This window comes from Centruroides sculpturatus, unplaced genomic scaffold (genome assembly GCF_000671375.1).
Source record: "Centruroides sculpturatus isolate CEXI.00-Female unplaced genomic scaffold, Cexi_2.0 scaffold2040, whole genome shotgun sequence".
Classification (NCBI taxonomy): Eukaryota; Metazoa; Arthropoda; class Arachnida; order Scorpiones; family Buthidae; genus Centruroides; species Centruroides sculpturatus.
Genome location: NW_019386188.1, coordinates 57,241 through 76,148, shown reverse-complemented (window position 1 = coordinate 76,148; position 18,908 = coordinate 57,241). Strand labels below are relative to the sequence as shown.

General features: G+C 31.5%; 1 protein-coding gene across 2 annotated transcripts; it reads left to right on the top strand.

Moving 5' to 3' along the window:
• Positions 1-4,556: 4,556 nt before the first annotated feature.
• LOC111613996 lies at positions 4,557-18,813 on the top strand. 2 transcript variants are annotated; one of them, XM_023355361.1, is made up of 4 exons: positions 4,557-5,474; positions 5,695-5,823; positions 8,362-10,046; positions 16,600-18,813. In XM_023355361.1, coding segments are annotated over exons 1-4 (2,100 nt in total). In that variant the 5' UTR covers positions 4,557-5,473; the 3' UTR covers positions 16,885-18,813. The 2 variants fall into 2 exon arrangements, with proteins under 2 accessions (XP_023211129.1, XP_023211130.1); XM_023355362.1 differs by lacking the exons at positions 4,557-5,474; positions 16,600-18,813 and having other exon boundaries at positions 5,697-5,827; positions 8,362-12,498.
• Positions 18,814-18,908: the final 95 nt, after the last annotated feature.

Here is an 18,908-nt window from a genome sequence, read left to right as displayed (position 1 = left end):
TTAAGAGAAATAGATGGATTTCGGTCGTGAAGTTCGTGGTGACACATTCGGAAGATGCGTCACCTTGGAAGAGAAGTTACTCCGGGGTAAAAGATATAATCATATCCTTTAACATTTTTTCAAGTCCGGGCCCTCATATTGTATATTTTCTGCTTATTTTTATGTAAAATATGTATACAGTATATAAGAGATATTTTATTAATAATAAAGTATCATATCTAATGCTTAACATTATTCATGAGTATGCCTGTATCACACATTACTCCTTTCAAAAAAGAGACCATGTTTCTTTGGGTTTAAACAACTTAAGCACTGCACGAGATACTATTTTTGAAATTTTGATAATTTCATATATTTTATGTAAATAACCTGTTAAATAAAGTTTAACNGCCTTCTCGTCACCGGGATTTCTCTTTTATTTTGGGGGTCGTCCCGCTTTTTAATCATGCCCATCTTTGGTAATGTTAAAGGTTAAGAGAAATAGATGGATTTCGGTCGTGAAGTTCGTGGTGACACATTCGGAAGATGCGTCACCTTGGAAGAGAAGTTACTCCGGGGTAAAAGATATAATCATATCCTTTAACATTTTTTCAAGTCCGGGCCCTCATATTGTATATTTTCTGCTTATTTTTATGTAAAATATGTATACAGTATATAAGAGATATTTTATTAATAATAAAGTATCATATCTAATGCTTAACATTAGGGAATTTCCCTGACAATTTACAGAATCTGTGAGATAGAATATGTAATTTCCACTTTTAGGTTTAAACAACTTAAGCACTGCACGAGATACTATTTTTGAAATTTTGATAATTTCATATATTTTATGTAAATAACCTGTTAAATAAAGTTTAACGAAAAGCATAAATCTGGGAGAATAGAAAAGAAAGTAGCAAGATCCCATTAGTGACACACTTTCTTTCGAACGACATCTCTTCCCAGAAAAATAGGAAAGAAATTTCAGGTCGGTCCATCCGATTTTACATGCCAACTCAGAGAAAAGACGAAACCAATGGTCAAAAAAGATAGCAGACCAATTTAGTCAGAAAGCCCTTTGTTACCTTGAGAAGATTCTGCTTCCTCTTATCGTACTGAGAATGTTTGATTCAACTAAATAAATACGCATTTCTTCTGACATGTATCTACAAAGGAACTAACTCTACAGATATTTATGTCAACTCTCTCTTTCTATCCCGCGAAATTAGGAGTAAATAGAACACAAATTAATGCAGAATATAGTAATGTATATAGTAAATCTAAATAATCAGAATGCTTCCTTAAACGACAACACGTTACAGTAGTGCATTAATATTAAATACAGTTTATATTGTTAATTTAACTTTGTATAAACTATACTGTAGACTAATTACAAAAGAATAATGTATAGTATTACTTGACAGGCAACGTATGGAATGACACAAAATGAAAATATATTCAAAGAGATATTAAAGGGTATGACAATTTACAAACAATTCACCTGAAACTGAAACAACAGAACTATTATTAATAAATCACTATTTTTATGAGAATCAAGAATGTTGCAAAGTTACTTATTTTTACAAAAACTGTGATATTTCGAATTGCATTTTATGTTCTTTGAGCGATATTTGCATTTTTTATCAATACAGTATTTTTTATAAACCCTTGTTTAATTCCAAATGCTAGCATCAATGCTGAGCGAAGTGTTAACGAAAACGAGTGTACAGTACGTAGTGAATGTTAACAAAGTTACTCTCAAAAATTGTAAATTCATTACGAGCGTAAAACGAATTCTTTACGTAACATGTCTCTTCGACAACTGCATCACAAATGTTGCAGTTGCAGTTACACCTATACAAGTGAAGAAAAATCGTCCTCATTATCGTAATAAAACAATCCATCTTCGGAATCTCATGTCCTTTCTTTCTATCACTCAGTTTCGAACGTATCTCAGTTCGACCCACATCTTTTGTCACGTTTACTTTTGGTCGGTTATAAAAATCAGTTCGGAGATTTGTTATAACAATTTCTTCCGATAAGCCTCTGTCTAATCCTCTATATATTCTACTCCCAATTTATCCCGTATTGTATTCCTGTAATGTTCTAATCTAGTACATCCCAAAAATGTTCTCATAACGTTCACACGCGAGTAAATTTCGATCGTTTAAAATATAATATAGTGTAATGAATTCATTTTAAAAAATAAGAAAAATATCTTACTTTCCCGAAGTGAAGTAAATTCGTAAAGTTTCATCTCACCTCCCAGTTTTTTCTTAACATCTCATACAATTGATAAACATGGAGTACGAAATGCACATTTTACTCCATTCGAGTAACACACATATACATCGGCATTATCACTAACTTCGGTGACCTGANATAAATGTAATTAAAAAATTATATTTAATTACTGTACTTTAAAAAAATAAATGAAAATAATTAAGTTTACATTATGAAATTCATTTAATTAAATTCATTCTATTTTTCAGTTTTGTATTTTTCTAATATAAATAATATTTGTCCTGGAAAGAGAAAAAGAAAAAAATTTAAATGTTTTAAATTATGCAATTTTTCGAGATAATTTTTGTAATGACAAAGCTGAGCTTTATCTCAATCATTTTCATATTTAAAGCAAACTTTTTACTTTACATTAATCACTGCAACAGTTTCCGGAAAGTAATTAGAGAATTTTTATATGCAAAGAGTTAAAAAAACCGCTAAATTTATGTAACTTTTTTTTTTTAATTTCAAATATCGAGAGAATCCTCTCCGTTTATCTTTTTAAAGCCCCTAGTATATTAAAAAAAGTGTTAAAATTGCATTATATTTAAAAAAAATGTATTTTTTCTTAATACACAAGAAATGGAATGGAATGAATAATTTGTAATAAATGATTTTGAGATCTAAACATGAGGCACGAACCAAGTAGTTCTGGCACTTATGAGATGACTCGACTAAACTGATAATTTAATATTAAAAAATTACGAAATAAATATGATCATGTTATTTTAGCTTCTACAAAATTTTGATTTAAAGTTAAATCTAGAATAATCCTGAATAAAATTTTAGTAAAAATAGATTTATATACTAAATATGGCTTGAAAATTCAATTATTATCAGCAAACAAAAAGTCAGAGAAAAGCTGGAAATTATTTTGTGTTTTATTTTATTTTATTTTTTTTTCAATTGTTTAAAATACCAGGCTAAATTCTTATAAATTTTGAGACTAAATTTATTGTTTGTATCTTAATTATCTAAATTATCTTAAAAAAATAAATTGATATTTTAAATTAATTATAAACTAATCAAAATAAACAAACATCTTTTTAAGATGTAACTTAATTAGTTCCTTATCTTGTTAAAGATAAATTACCTTATATAGGGTAACATTTCCCTTATTATTAGTCGCAAAAAATATTTAAAAATGAATAAATTATTTATATGCTATACCAAGGGTGTTAGACTATTTTGAGTGCGCGTGCCATATAATAAGCATAAAATACACAGGTACGGTCTGTTTTGTATGTGTTTCAGAAGTTGATTTCGTCATGGATCGTGCGTTTTAAATTATTTCGAAACAATAGAAAGGTTTATTATAGACAATAAAAATGTAAATGAATTAATATATTTTTTTAACTTTTCCGGCTATTATAACAGAGGAAAAGTATGGCAATGAGGCAAAAGTTGACCCCCCAGATGTTTACATTTTCGGACTTGGATGCCTTGAAAGGTTGAGAAATGCAAACAAATTCGGGGGTAATTTCTATATGTATGAATGCTTTAGTGTATGTATGTGGTACGATTATATTCACCCTGTTTGAAGCTTAATAACTCCTGTGCTTTTTGTCGAAACTTTCTGAAATTTTCAGGGTGGTTTACTCATGAGGGGGATTGATGCTGTTAAAGGTCGAAGGGTAAGGAGAAACGGGGACCATAATGACGATTTTACACGTTATTAGCACATACATTTTTTTTTTTTATAAAACTCATTCCTACCCTCAAAATTCAGATTTTTGTCATTATAACAGTTAAGAATATAAAAAGATTATTAAATAAAATACGATAATGACCTGAGCCTACGATAAACTGGAAAATCTACGACCCTTCCTATTATCCTCTGTATCTTTTCCATTTTGAATACAATTGTCAAAAGGGGAGTGAGACTGTTTTGTGATTCACCGCGGTGTAAATTACTAAAAATGTTAAGAAACATTGCTTTATGTGGATTTTATATAAGATTAAGAATGTTTTTGGGGGTAGTTTCATCTTACAATATTTTCTATCTGGGTACTCGGTAAACATAACCAAATGTACAATATAATAACGTGGGTGTGTGTATATACATTATAATGACGTGTTGTGTGATTGTCTCATCCCCATTTACTTTCACCCCAATATCGAAAATTATGAACAATAAAAACGTTTGGTTTCCCATTTCAAAAATATATTAGCATTACTAGAAATTCTCTATTTGTAATTTATAATAAAATATTTTACAGATATATACGATATTTGATAACAGAGTATGAACATATATATAAAATTTTTTTAATAATGTTAGGACAAATGTTGGTTATTTCTGCTTATAACTGTTAATTGAAAAGTAAATTTTATTATTTAAAAATACTAGGCTGATGCAATTCATTTTGCTGGTGTATTTGATATATCCTCATTTAATTTATCCCATTTATATCTGTACAGGAAAAGAGAAGAAACGATTTTCTAATTTAATTTTGCATTCGTCACAATCAAGATTAGAAATTATAAAGAAAAAGTAATAAAAAATATTTAAGTGGTGTCTTAACTTCAAAACAGCTCAATTATTTGCAGATATTTATTAAGATTTGAAACGTTTTCTTTCTGAATGCTAAGACCAATAATGGATTTTGGTCGTTAGAACTTAATTTGTAGTTTTAAGAGAAGTTTAAGCCATTTTTTGACAACTAAAGAAGTGAAAACTATAGAAAGGAAAGAGACTGAAAGTGAGGGGAAAGAGAGAGAGAAAGAGAAACACAGAGAAGAAATTCAATTACACAAGAAGAAAGAGCACGAGAAAGAAAAACAGAGAAAGTGAGTGAGTGAGACAGAGAGAGGAGAGAGAACTTACTAATCAATTAACTAAAACAACTCCAGTTTTTTACCGTTACTACGCTGAATAATCAGAATCAAAACGACGTCTTGGCTTCCGTGCAAAACGAGGCACTAAAGAGGTGCCGCCCCTCCGGTCACAGGACACAGATACCAGTAGAGTAGATCATCCGCCCGGTGTGATAATTTCAATCGCTTTATTTACAGTAGGAAGAGGATCTATGGATCTCCTTACAGAACAAGCTTTTAAGCAACTGCGAAATTCTCAACTTCTCGATCCGGCAGCTAGGAATGACAAAATTAAACACGGCAGCTTCCTTGCGGCAGTCTACATTCCTGAGGAAACCTCGTATATCACCAAAACTGCTTTCTCTTGCTGAGTTAATTACAAACAAGTTGCAAAATAAGTCCGAAAAATGCATTTTATTGTAATTTAAATTATGGAAAATTGTTCTGTGACAAAACTATTATTTCATGATTATTCAAGTAAATTATTAGCTGAAAATTATTGCAGAAAATTATTATTATATATATTAAATAGTTTCACGCGCACTATTTTCATTATCATTTAACCGAATTACAAGATAATTAGATAAAAATATATTGATTGGATAATAATTTCAGTGGAAAATGGTAATCAATATCCGGTGATGCTGAAGAACTGTACAGAAGTTCATATTGGACCGAGAATAGAAATTCATTTTGAAGAACCGAATGCAAGTTGCGTAAAAAAAGAAGATGAAGAAAGGAATGGTAAGTGCGTGTCTTTACAATAAAAATACAAAAGAAAACATCATTATAATTTTAATTTCAGTGTTCTTTTGTGCTGAGAATAAATATTTGTAATTAATTTACCACATTAAAAATTACGTAAATTGTTTAATTGTGAAAATATTTACAGTAACTTAAAAAATTCATACAATAGGTTTCAGTTTTCATTAATTTAGGATTATGAAATTGAATTTTCTGAAAGGCAAATACTTATCTAAAGTAAAACATATTTTGAATTGCATGGTTTTATTATCTCTCTTGTAGTAAACAAAATAGGGCTAATGAAGTGCATTCGAAACGTATACACTCATAGAAGTTTAATGAATTTATGAACAACAAGGTATCCTGCTGGTAGGGGCTAGGGCAGGATAACTGCGCGTGTAGAATGATACTACCAGCAACATACCAATATTCTATAATTTCTGTCATGATGGGGTTGACAGTAGGATAGCCGCTTAGACTGCAGGAGAGAAACTAAGGCAAAATAACTAATGGAATTAGGTGAATTTTGGCATATTCTAAATATATGAAAACGTATCGTACAGTGAAAAAGTGTTATAAGAAAATCCTTTTTTTACCAGTCGACATGGAGGAGTGTAATTTGCTGCTATTTGAATTAGAGGTTACGTAACTTATTGATAATAAATTCTACAAGTAGAAAAAGATCAACTGTTTTACTAATCTAGAAATAATCTGTATGAAATGTATAAAATGCGAAATCGTGTTTCTGAACTGATAACACTGGCGTATGTATTAGCATTATGCAGACCATGAGTGACACGATATAAAAAACAATTTCGGCCAGTTTCTGGTGCAGAATAATGGCATCTGAGTCACACACCTGAAAGAACAAACTTGATCTTTCTTTATATGGGGAATGTGAATGAAAACAGCAGAAAATCTCTTCACGCGTTGACTGACATTTCTAGAACTGAGAGATGAGTCGATGGTCCATACAAGTAGGAACTACCAGGTAATAAAGTTGTTTCTCTGATTATCTGTTTTTTAAGTGTGAAAATAGGTGGCCGAAACGTGGTCTACTTGCCGCAAAGAAACTGCCATGTTTTATTCTGCGATTCCTAACGGCCGGATGGCGAAATTGAGAATTTTGCTGTTGCTTCAAAACTTGTTCTACAAGACGACGTATAGATCGTCTACGAGGACGGTAGAACCTTCGACTACTTACATAAAAGGTACACTACTGCAAAGATTAATGACATACTGGCGCGAGCGCTGGACTCATAGTACAGTAGGTAGGCCATCCTATGCCTTCGTGCCTGTAGTTGGTCTTACTCCGATAAGTTGTTGTTCGATGTCGACTCAAATCTTAACTGGCCATGGGAGGTTCCCCCACTTCAAGTCCAAGTTTGGACAAGGAGATGGTAGCTGCCCCTGTGGTAGTCCTCGCAGAGACGCGAGGCATTACGTACTTGACTGTCCCCTTACAAGGGACTTCCGCCTAGGGGCTGACCAAGTTGACTGGACTAAGCCCTCTGAACAAGTACTTCGAACGCTAGCAGCTAGTAAAAGGAACTTAAAGAAACTAAAGGAATTGATGGGAATAATTATAGATCTTTTCGATCTATAAGCCTAATGTAATTGATATGATGGGTCCCCTCTTCTAATAGGGACATGGTCCCCGCTGTCCGTGTATCTATATACATATATATGTGTCTGAGCTGTAAGTATAGCTGGAAAAGGTTTAGTATTGTGGACCATAGTGCAGTACAGGCTGCACAAAATAAAAGTTATGCCAAGTTAGAGAGCTGGGCCGGGGTATGGACGGGAGCCCGAAAGAAGTATCATAGGGCCCAGCTATGTCGTCCCTGTCTACCGTGTCAGGTACCGACCAGTCGATGAACAAGGCATAGTCTCTTTAACCCTGTATTGCCGTTAGGCGGGGCAGGGAAGGAGTTGCTTTATGAGACTATACATCGTCTTTCTAGTATACTCCAATATTGTACAATAAAGCCATTGAAATTATAAACCCGGAAGATGATCTACTCTACCGGTAGGATAATGCCCATTCAATCATTAATTAAGACGATGCGCGATCAAAAGCTGTTCGCAGTTTCTAATAGAATTGATTAGTCGAATTTAAGAAACACTTTTTAATTTTACATATTATGACACGATAAAATGTGAAATAAAAGAAGTTCTTCCACGATTTCGTTTTGGACATTCAAGGAAGCTATCAGCAGAAACCGCAATATTTTTGTACGTTATTTTTTATAGTAGTGGCAAATGATCGTTGTAGTTGGACCCCGAAATAATATTGTGAGCAAACTAATATGAAGGCTGATTCAAGCAAATTTTCATATGCTTATTACATTAGGAAGCAGCGAAGGATCAATATTCATTTCGAATGATTAGTGGCATATGATATGGTATACCCTTCATATTGTCTGGAATTTTTTTTAGTAAAAACGGATTAAATTTTTGAATATTTCTAAGTAAACTAAAAACAGCTATCATGTTATTTCATTAAATAATGATTTTTTTTGTTTTTTTTTCCTCCAGAAATGTTCAACAGTTGCTGCCAGATGTTGAAAAACAAATACATGACCTACTTTTCCTACATGAGATCCTTTTTGTGGGAAGGCAAGAGGCACGATTTTCCATTAAAGGATTATTTCATAGAATTGAGAGTAGAAAAGGCAGATTTATTTGGCAAGAAAAGCGGGGAGAAAATAAGCTTAAATGAGATATTTTCTATAGAACAAGATGGACACCAAACTATTTTAGTGACTGGAGATCCCGGTTATGGCAAAACCACTCTTTGTAAAAAAATTGTGTACGACTGGGCAACCACGAATTACCTCAAACACTTTGATTTAACTTTTATTGTAATTTTAAGAGAATTGGGCGATAGAAGTGTAAATGATGCATTACTCAATAATATGCACGAATACTCGTCAATTAATAAAGATTGGAAATTTCAAGACAGACAACGGAATATTTTAGTGATTTTGGATGGGTTGGATGAGATTGTAGATAAATCTAAAATTATAACATTTATAAGACAGGAATCTTTATATATTTCTCGTCGAATGACGATTATGGTTACGAGTCGACTTGAAGCAGCAGAAGACATCAGGGAACATATGAACATGAGGTTTTCTATAGAAGGGTTTTCTCCAGAATATCGGAAGAAATATGTTCAATTAATGTTTAAAAAAGACCAGAGTAAAGCAAATGAACTTATTTCTTTACTGGAAGAAACCTATTCTCCAAAAGAAATAGTTCTTCAAAATAAATATGTTCAATTAACGTTTAAAGAAGATAAGAGTGAACCAAATGAACTCATTTCTTCTGCGAAAGATAACGATTTTTACAACGAAATATCCGAATGTCCTCTGATGCTGCACATGTTGTGTTGTCTTCATCAAAATGAAGAAATAAAGAAACTTCAAACGATGACAGATTTATACATTCGAGTATTCTCTTTGATAACTGAACGTTATGTTAGAAAAACAAATCAGAACGGTAAGTTTGAAAGAGGAAAATATTTTCTTGGAGAAAATTTGCTACTGAAATTAGGAGAATTACATACACACTCAAGCTCTATCACATCAGAACAATTGAGGTGCTCTTTTCCAAAAGAAGATGAATACAATTTTGTTATGGGTCTAGACATTCTTACTCCCGATTCCATTTCTCAAAGCGATAATATAATTCGATACAGTTTTGTACATCGCACATTTGGCGAATTTCTATCAGCTTTATTTATGTATATCGGAATTGTTTCATTTCCAAATAATATTGAAGAAACGGAGTTATTATTTTTATTGGGATTTTATAACGAGGAACCTTTACCCAAAAAGGTCTTAACAGATATAGAAGGGAAAATGTTTTCTCCTAAATTCCTGCTTCGCGCTCATAAGGAAATCAAACTGAAAAGAAACTGGCAACAATTCTGTTGTAATGCCAAAGTAATTATTCGTTATTGGAACTGTTTTTGTTATCTCCCAAGGTTATTGGAGCGGTATGAATTCACAACGTTATATTTTCATTTCAGTGAGACATTTGTATTTATTTGGGAAGAACTGGATGACAACACTGAGCATGACCCTCTGTTCCGTTTAATCAGGTCTACTTTAAGAAATAAGACGAAAATGTACGTTCTCCTCACACTTGAGATTACGTTTACAGGAAATGTATATGATATCAGAGAAACTGTTTCACACATGATCGATTTCATTGATGTAATGACCACAAAAAACTTGGACATTTTTCTTATTGGACTAATATTTCCTACGACTACAAAAATCGATAAATTTACGAATGTAAATCTCAATTTGAATTTGTCCGACGATCAGCTGAAATTATTAAAAGTCAGTAAAAATGAAGAATTGGTTGCATTGGAAGTTGAAGTATTCCGAGGAATTTCTGACAGATATGTTATTTCTTTGGAGCAATACGAGACTTTACGTGATCGTATTGTACTTAAATCTGCGAGTAAACAAAATTCAAAATGTGTGATGATGTAGACGAGTGTTAAATATACGACAGAGTTTTGAAATAACAGGAAAGTATAAACTCTGTTTATAAAATGGCGTGTATTTTTCAGTAACGAAGTTAACTGTGAAGAAATAAGTGAGTTGAAACTTTAAACGATATGAGTCGTTAGGTAATGAAATTTTGTTAGTTTACAACGTAGTTTAATTGTAAAATAAATGTTTTTAAGCACATAGTATTACGGTTATGTTTTAAGTTATTTTCCTTTAAAATAGTAATTTACGTTTTTAGTGTAGTATACAGTCGTTTTAAAGTAAATTATTTCTACATTTTTTTGGTTTCAAATAACAAAACGTATAGTGAGTCTAATTCATGTTTTTTTCATTGACAGACAAGACAATGAAATTAGTATAGTTTGTTAATTAAACATTACGAACGACAGGAACGTTGGCTTTTTCAAACAGACTACTTTATTTCAAATTACTTTCGAATTTCTTATAGGAAAAACTGTAAATAACAAATTACACTATTTCTTAAAGCCTACGGGTCACATTTATATTTAAGTGTAAGGATTTCGTGACCGTTTCATATCTTTCATTGGTCTCCGTTAAATCCGTTGATCGATTTCGCATGAAATCTATAAAGTAAATAAAACAATTATCAATACTGATGTTCAGATATTTAATAATGATATTTAGTACTCGAATAAACAAATATTCATAAGTAGAGTAAGAAGTAAGTATGAATAAAGATAAGCAACTTAAAGGAAAACACGTTTTCTGTTATTCGTTTAAGTTAAACATAATCAAATCTTTAATCTCTCCGATAGTTTTAAAACATAGAAAGTAATGTGTTGTTCGAAAGTTAAAGTAAAAAATGTTAAATTTGAACTATAATGTTGGGGCTTCTAATATTCACAACATTCTCTGACTAATAACATTTATAAACTCTTGTTTATTGTACTGAACTTGCAAATTGTTGTGTTTCAAGTGTTTACCTGAACAACTAGTAAAGCTACAGCATGCAAACGTTAAACGTAGTAAAGAAAGTGAACTATAGAATTCGCAATGCTTTGTAAAACTATTCAGAAAGCACTGCGAATTCAATAGTTGTTTTGTAAAGACTATTTATAACTTGTGGTAAACTGCTGTAATATTTGACTCACATGAAGTTATCTAATTTTTTAACAACAGTGGGCTGCAATTTGAAAAAACGTAGACAAATTTCCATTGTCGTCTGTCCGTCAACCGTCACTGGCCCATGTCTATCCTTAAAGGAAAAGTATGATGTACTGATTACTGATCATGATAAATAAAATTGTTTATGGCGCCATATGTTATATGATATGACACAAATTCAGTATCTTTACACAGTCTCTCGACCTTTATTAACCATAATTTAATAGCATTAATGCTTTTTATACACAATTTCGATTTTTTATTATCAATATTTACTCCATCCTAAAATATAAACAGAAATAAACGTTATAATTTCACACAAACTCATGCACAAAGTTCGAAATTGCAAAATTTAAGCGACAAACTCGACAAGATTTCTATATTTTCCCTTGTTTAAGTTTACATAACAGCAGGGAAAGAAGAGCAATAGCCATTTTCTACAGAAATTCTTTTACGTAGCTGCTGATCCATATGCTTAGCTAATGAATGGAAAACTTTTTAACGCATGAGGGGCTAATGCCCGAAACGTTGATGTATGGAAAAAACGTTCTAACTAAATAAAAGATTCAACTAGCACAGTGTTGAGAAAAACGTCACTTCATTGTGCCAGTACACAATAAGCAAATACAACACGGTTTCGACAACATCAACAAATTTTTAACGCATGTTTACAAAATCTATTCGTAATTTTTAACAACAGTACGATCTTAAATATAAACGATTATAAATAATTATTTGTGAGAAACAAGTTTGTAATTATATTTTGAAGAAACAGAAAGATGCAAATTAATAAAGCTTTTCAGTTTATTAATTTTTTTTTTATTTGTAAAAACAAACAGCTATATCACTTCTACTGCATGTAAAATATAATATCCACCACTTATAGCAATCGCACATTGAGCCCCCTTGTCCTTTCTTTAATCACCAAGTAAGCTGTAAAGTTTTATATTGTTTTCAAATTAGTTACTCAGTTTTATTACAGAAAACATTTTGCTGATTACAAAATAAAATACCGTATTTACTTCACTTACTTATTGGGAGCGCCGCTGTATTACATACAATACGTACAGTAAATATAACTTCTATTATTAATATAAAAATATTGATAAGAACAATTCTTTTTCTAGTGTATGATAGTTGTGTCGATAACACTTCTCTAGGAAACCTGTACACAAAATTAACATTTCAGCTTGCTTACTACTTATTTACAGTTATCAATTTATAATTTCGCAGAACACTGTCAATAGATGGAAGCAGTTAACAGTAAAACTTCTCAAGGTTAATGTACAGTTTCGTTTTAGAATTGCGTAAAAGTACTTCCTTTAATGTCTGGGTGAAGTGTATGCTGTTTGTCTGTGTTACTACAGTTAGGACGAGAAGATCAACCGCTTCTTATTAAAATATTTCGAGAGGGAGAAAGGTAGGCCTCACTACTCTCTACTTATGTCGTTGGAGTGGTGTTATCGGTTATCAAGTGGATACGATTATTGATAAAAGTCTAGCCTGGCTGATCAGCGACCGCTCGCGTGACCGAGTTAGTAAGTAATTAAACCCAATTCGCCATTGGCTTGTGTCGAACGGGACACAGTGACGTTGCATCGAAGCGGTGTTGACTCTCCGATCACAGATAAGTTATCCTCTGATAAACAACTTTGTTACTCTTTCGTATGGTTTATTCGTTTACAATGAGACGTTTAAATATCCTTTTATTTTCCGCGGATTTTACTCTTTCGGCTGTTATAACAGAAGGACAGTATGGGACTCTGGCATAATTTATATTCCAGATTTATACATTTTCGGACATAGGACAGCTTGAACGTCGAATAATGCAAAAAAATATTCGGAGTAATTTCTGAATGTATGGGTGTTAGTGCTTGTGTGGCACATGTATGTTCACACTGTTGGTCTGTGAAAACGATAAAAAAAATCGTGTCAAAAAATTATATTATTATTAAGTCTTTTATAGCTTCAAATATGTTCACACTGTTTGAAGCTTAATAAGTCCTGTGCTTCGTGTCGAAAATTATTGAACTTTTGCAAGAAGGTTTGTTTATTTGGAAGATTCACATTGTTAAATTTTGATGGATAAAGGTCGAGGAGGTAGGGAGAAAATGGGGCTCATGTGTATCTCCAGTAGGGTGGGACATAATCACGATTTTACTCATTATTAGCATTTAGAATTTTTTGTTTATAAAACTCATTCCTACGCTTAAAATTAAGCATTTTGCCATTTTATAACAGTTAATTTAAAAATAAAAAGATGTTTTTTAAATGAAACATGATAACAGATTTCGACAGTAAAGTTTTAAATGTTGCCGGGAAAGTTAAGCAACTCGTTGCTGGTTTATTTAAACTAGCTGCACATAATGTGATACATAAAGTGGTGTAGAAGGTTTGTTTATCATTTGAACTCAAAGTTGAAAAAGAGAAGTTAAAGTTTAAAAAATAACATAAAAACGACAAAGAAAACAGTGTTAAGTTTACAAAGTTAATAAACAAAGTTAAGTTTATTTATTATAGACAGTTCAGCCGCATTTCCTGCAATATGATTTATCCGTTTAGCTCTCACTTTGAAGAAAAGCTTTGATCTAACTTTCCTCAAACCCAAAATGCATAAAATATTAGTTATGTGTCTAATTATATATCACATAATTATAGTACAAACAGAAATGAATTCCTTAAGGAGTGGAAACGTGGTGAGTATTCCAAAAAATGTTAACTGCTTTATACTAACATTTATAATTATTTTGTGGTTGAAGTTTAGAAATGCGAATTCTTTGTAAATTATCTGCTTTTAATAAAAGCCATTTCTATCGATTAAGATTAGTGTTTCTTTACGTGGAGTGCCTTCCAGTGGGATTAAATGTGGTAACATTTGGATTTAACTTTTCGATGCCTAATATAAAATTACGAGATGTATTATGATGTATAAATTTTACTAGACTTAGTGGATAGTCTCAGAGCCCAGGATAAAATGGAAACTCAACGACTATGTCCGGGACTCTTCCCACCATTCTCTGTACCATTGCCACCATTAACAGAGATTTCAGTCGAATACGAGACCCTCTTTTTGTGATTCGATGCTTTGTTGATTACTACAAATGTTAATATTAAAATCTAACCAGGGAATTTCAAAAGTACAGTATACTGTTGGGAATATGTCAGATACGTAATTTTTTTAGTTGGTTACATTCAGAGCATTTCAAGCAAATTTTCATATGCTTTTATTACTAGGAAGCAGCGAAAGAACAAAATTCATTTCGAATGATTAGTGGCATATGATATGGTATACCCTTCATATTGTCTGGAATTTTTTTTAGTAAAAACGGATTAAATTTTTGAATATTTCTAAGTAAACTAAAAACAGCTATCATGTTATTTCATTAAATAATGATTTTTTTTGTTTTTTTTTCCTCCAGAAATGTTCAACAGTTGCTGCCAGATGTTGAAAAACAAATACATGACCTACTTTTCCTACATGAGATCCTTTTTGTGGGAAGGCAAGAGGCACGATTTTCCATTAAAGGATTATTTCATAGAATTGAGAGTAGAAAAGGCAGATTTATTTGGCAAGAAAAGCGGGGAGAAAATAAGCTTAAATGAGATATTTTCTATAGAACAAGATGGACACCAAACTATTTTAGTGACTGGAGATCCCGGTTATGGCAAAACCACTCTTTGTAAAAAAATTGTGTACGACTGGGCAACCACGAATTACCTCAAACACTTTGATTTAACTTTTATTGTAATTTTAAGAGAATTGGGCGATAGAAGTGTAAATGATGCATTACTCAATAATATGCACGAATACTCGTCAATTAATAAAGATTGGAAATTTCAAGACAGACAACGGAATATTTTAGTGATTTTGGATGGGTTGGATGAGATTGTAGATAAATCTAAAATTATAACATTTATAAGACAGGAATCTTTATATATTTCTCGTCGAATGACGATTATGGTTACGAGTCGACTTGAAGCAGCAGAAGACATCAGGGAACATATGAACATGAGGTTTTCTATAGAAGGGTTTTCTCCAGAATATCGGAAGAAATATGTTCAATTAATGTTTAAAAAAGACCAGAGTAAAGCAAATGAACTTATTTCTTTACTGGAAGAAACCTATTCTCCAAAAGAAATAGTTCTTCAAAATAAATATGTTCAATTAACGTTTAAAGAAGATAAGAGTGAACCAAATGAACTCATTTCTTCTGCGAAAGATAACGATTTTTACAACGAAATATCCGAATGTCCTCTGATGCTGCACATGTTGTGTTGTCTTCATCAAAATGAAGAAATAAAGAAACTTCAAACGATGACAGATTTATACATTCGAGTATTCTCTTTGATAACTGAACGTTATGTTAGAAAAACAAATCAGAACGGTAAGTTTGAAAGAGGAAAATATTTTCTTGGAGAAAATTTGCTACTGAAATTAGGAGAATTACATACACACTCAAGCTCTATCACATCAGAACAATTGAGGTGCTCTTTTCCTAAAGAAGATGAATACAATTTTGTTATGGGTCTGGACATTCTTACTCTGGATTCCTTTTCTCAATGCGATAATATAATTCGATACAGTTTTGTACATTGCACATTTGGCGAATTTCTGTCAGCTTTATTTATGTATATCGGAATTGTTTCATTTCCAAATAATATTGAAGAAACGGAGTTATTATTTTTATTGGGATTTTATAATGATGATCCTTTACCCAAAAAGGTCTTAACAGATATAGAAGGGAAAATGTTTTCTCTTAAATTCCTGTTTCGCGCTCATAAGGAAATCAAACTGAAAAGAAACTGGCAACAATTCTGTTGTAATGCCAAAGTAATTATTCGTTATTGGAACTGTTTTTGTTATCTCCCAAGGTTATTGGAGCGGTATGAATTCACAACGTTATATTTTCATTTCAGTGAGACATTTGTATTTATTTGGGAAGAACTGGATGACAACACTGAGTATGACCCTCTGTTCTGTTTAATCAGGTATACTTTAAAAAATAAGACGAAGATGTACGTTCTCCTCACACTTGAGGAGAACGTACATCTTGAGATTACGTTTACAAGAAATGTATACGATATCAGAGAAACTGTTTCACACATGATCGATTTCATTGATGTAATGACCACAAAAAACTTGGACATTTTTCTTATTGGATTAATATCGCGTACGTCTACAGAAATCAGTAGATTCACGAATGTAAAACTCAATTTGAATTTGTCTGACGACCAGCTGAAATTATTAAAAGTCAGTAAAAATGAAGAATTGGTTGCATTGGAAGTTGAAGTATTCCGAGGAATTTCTGACAGATATGTTATTTCTTTGGAGCAATACGAGACTTTACGTGATCGTATTGTACTTAAATCTGCGAGTAAACAAAATTCAAAATGTGTGATGATGTAGACGAGTGTTAAATATACGACAGAGTTTTGAAATAACAGGAAAGTATAAACTCTGTTTATAAAATGGCGTGTATTTTTCAGTAACGAAGTTAACTGTGAAGAAATAAGTGAGTTGAAACTTTAAACGATATGAGTCGTTAGGTAATGAAATTTTGTTAGTTTACAACGTAGTTTAATTGTAAAATAAATGTTTTTAAGCACATAGTATTACGGTTATGTTTTAAGTTATTTTCCTTTAAAATAGTAATTTACGTTTTTAGTGTAGTATACAGTCGTTTTAAAGTAAATTATTTCTACATTTTTTTGGTTTCAAATAACAAAACGTATAGTGAGTCTAATTCATGTTTTTTTCATTGACAGACAAGACAATGAAATTAGTATAGTTTGTTAATTAAACATTACGAACGACAGGAACGTTGGCTTTTTCAAACAGACTACTTTATTTCAAATTACTTTCGAATTTCTTATAGGAAAAACTGTAAATAACAAATTACACTATTTCTTAAAGCCTACGGGTCACATTTATATTTAAGTGTAAGGATTTCGTGACCGTTTCATATCTTTCATTGGTCTCCGTTAAATCCGTTGATCGATTTCGCATGAAATCTATAAAGTAAATAAAACAATTATCAATACTGATGTTCAGATATTTAATAATGATATTTAGTACTCGAATAAACAAATATTCATAAGTAGAGTAAGAAGTAAGTATGAATAAAGATAAGCAACTTAAAGGAAAACACGTTTTCTGTTATTCGTTTAAGTTAAACATAATCAAATCTTTAATCTCTCCGATAGTTTTAAAACATAGAAAGTAATGTGTTGTTCGAAAGTTAAAGTAAAAAATGTTAAATTTGAACTATAATGTTGGGGCTTCTAATATTCACAACATTCTCTGACTAATAACATTTATAAACTCTTGTTTATTGTACTGAACTTGCAAATTGTTGTGTTTCAAGTGTTTACCTGAACAACTAGTAAAGCTACAGCATGCAAACGTTAAACGTAGTAAAGAAAGTGAACTATAGAATTCGCAATGCTTTGTAAAACTATTCAGAAAGCACTGCGAATTCAATAGTTGTTTTGTAAAGACTATTTATAACTTGTGGTAAACTGCTGTAATATTTGACTCACATGAAGTTATCTAATTTTTTAACAACAGTGGGCTGCAATTTGAAAAAACGTAGACAAATTTCCATTGTCGTCTGTCCGTCAACCGTCACTGGCCCATGTCTATCCTTAAAGGAAAAGTATGATGTACTGATTACTGATCATGATAAATAAAATTGTTTATGGCGCCATATGTTATATGATATGACACAAATTCAGTATCTTTACACAGTCTCTCGACCTTTATTAACCATAATTTAATAGCATTAATGCTTTTTATACACAATTTCGATTTTTTATTATCAATATTTACTCCATCCTAAAATATAAACAGAAATAAACGTTATAATTTCACACAAACTCATGCACAAAGTTCGAAATTGCAAAATTTAAGCGACAAACTCGACAAGATTTCTATATTTTCCCTTGTTTAAGTTTACATAACAGCAGGGAAAGAAGAGCAATAGCCATTTTCTACAGAAATTCTTTTACGTAGCTGCTGATCCATATGCTTAGCTAATGAATGGAAAACTTTTTAACGCATGAGGGGCTAATGCCCGAAACGTTGATGTATGGAAAAAACGTTCTAACTAAATAAAAGATTCAACTAGCACAGTGTTGAGAAAAACGTCACTTCATTGTGCCAGTACACAATAAGCAAATACAACACGGTTTCGACAACATCAACAAATTTTTAACGCATGTTTACAAAATCTATTCGTAATTTTTAACAACAGTACGATCTTAAATATAAACGATTATAAATAATTATTTGTGAGAAACAAGTTTGTAATTATATTTTGAAGAAACAGAAAGATGCAAATTAATAAAGCTTTTCAGTTTATTAATTTTTTTTTTATTTGTAAAAACAAACAGCTATATCACTTCTACTGCATGTAAAATATAATATCCACC

What these genes read in the sequence shown, in the direction of transcription:
- LOC111613996 (XM_023355361.1), top strand. An exon ending in AGAAGATGAAGAAAGGAATG is followed by an intron (nt 5,824 to 8,361) that starts GTAAGTGCGTGT and finishes TTTTTCCTCCAG; the next exon opens with AAATGTTCAACAGTTGCTGC. An exon ending in ACATGATCGATTTCATTGAT is followed by an intron (nt 10,047 to 16,599) that starts GTAATGACCACA and finishes GATTTCATTGAT; the next exon opens with GTAATGACCACAAAAAACTT.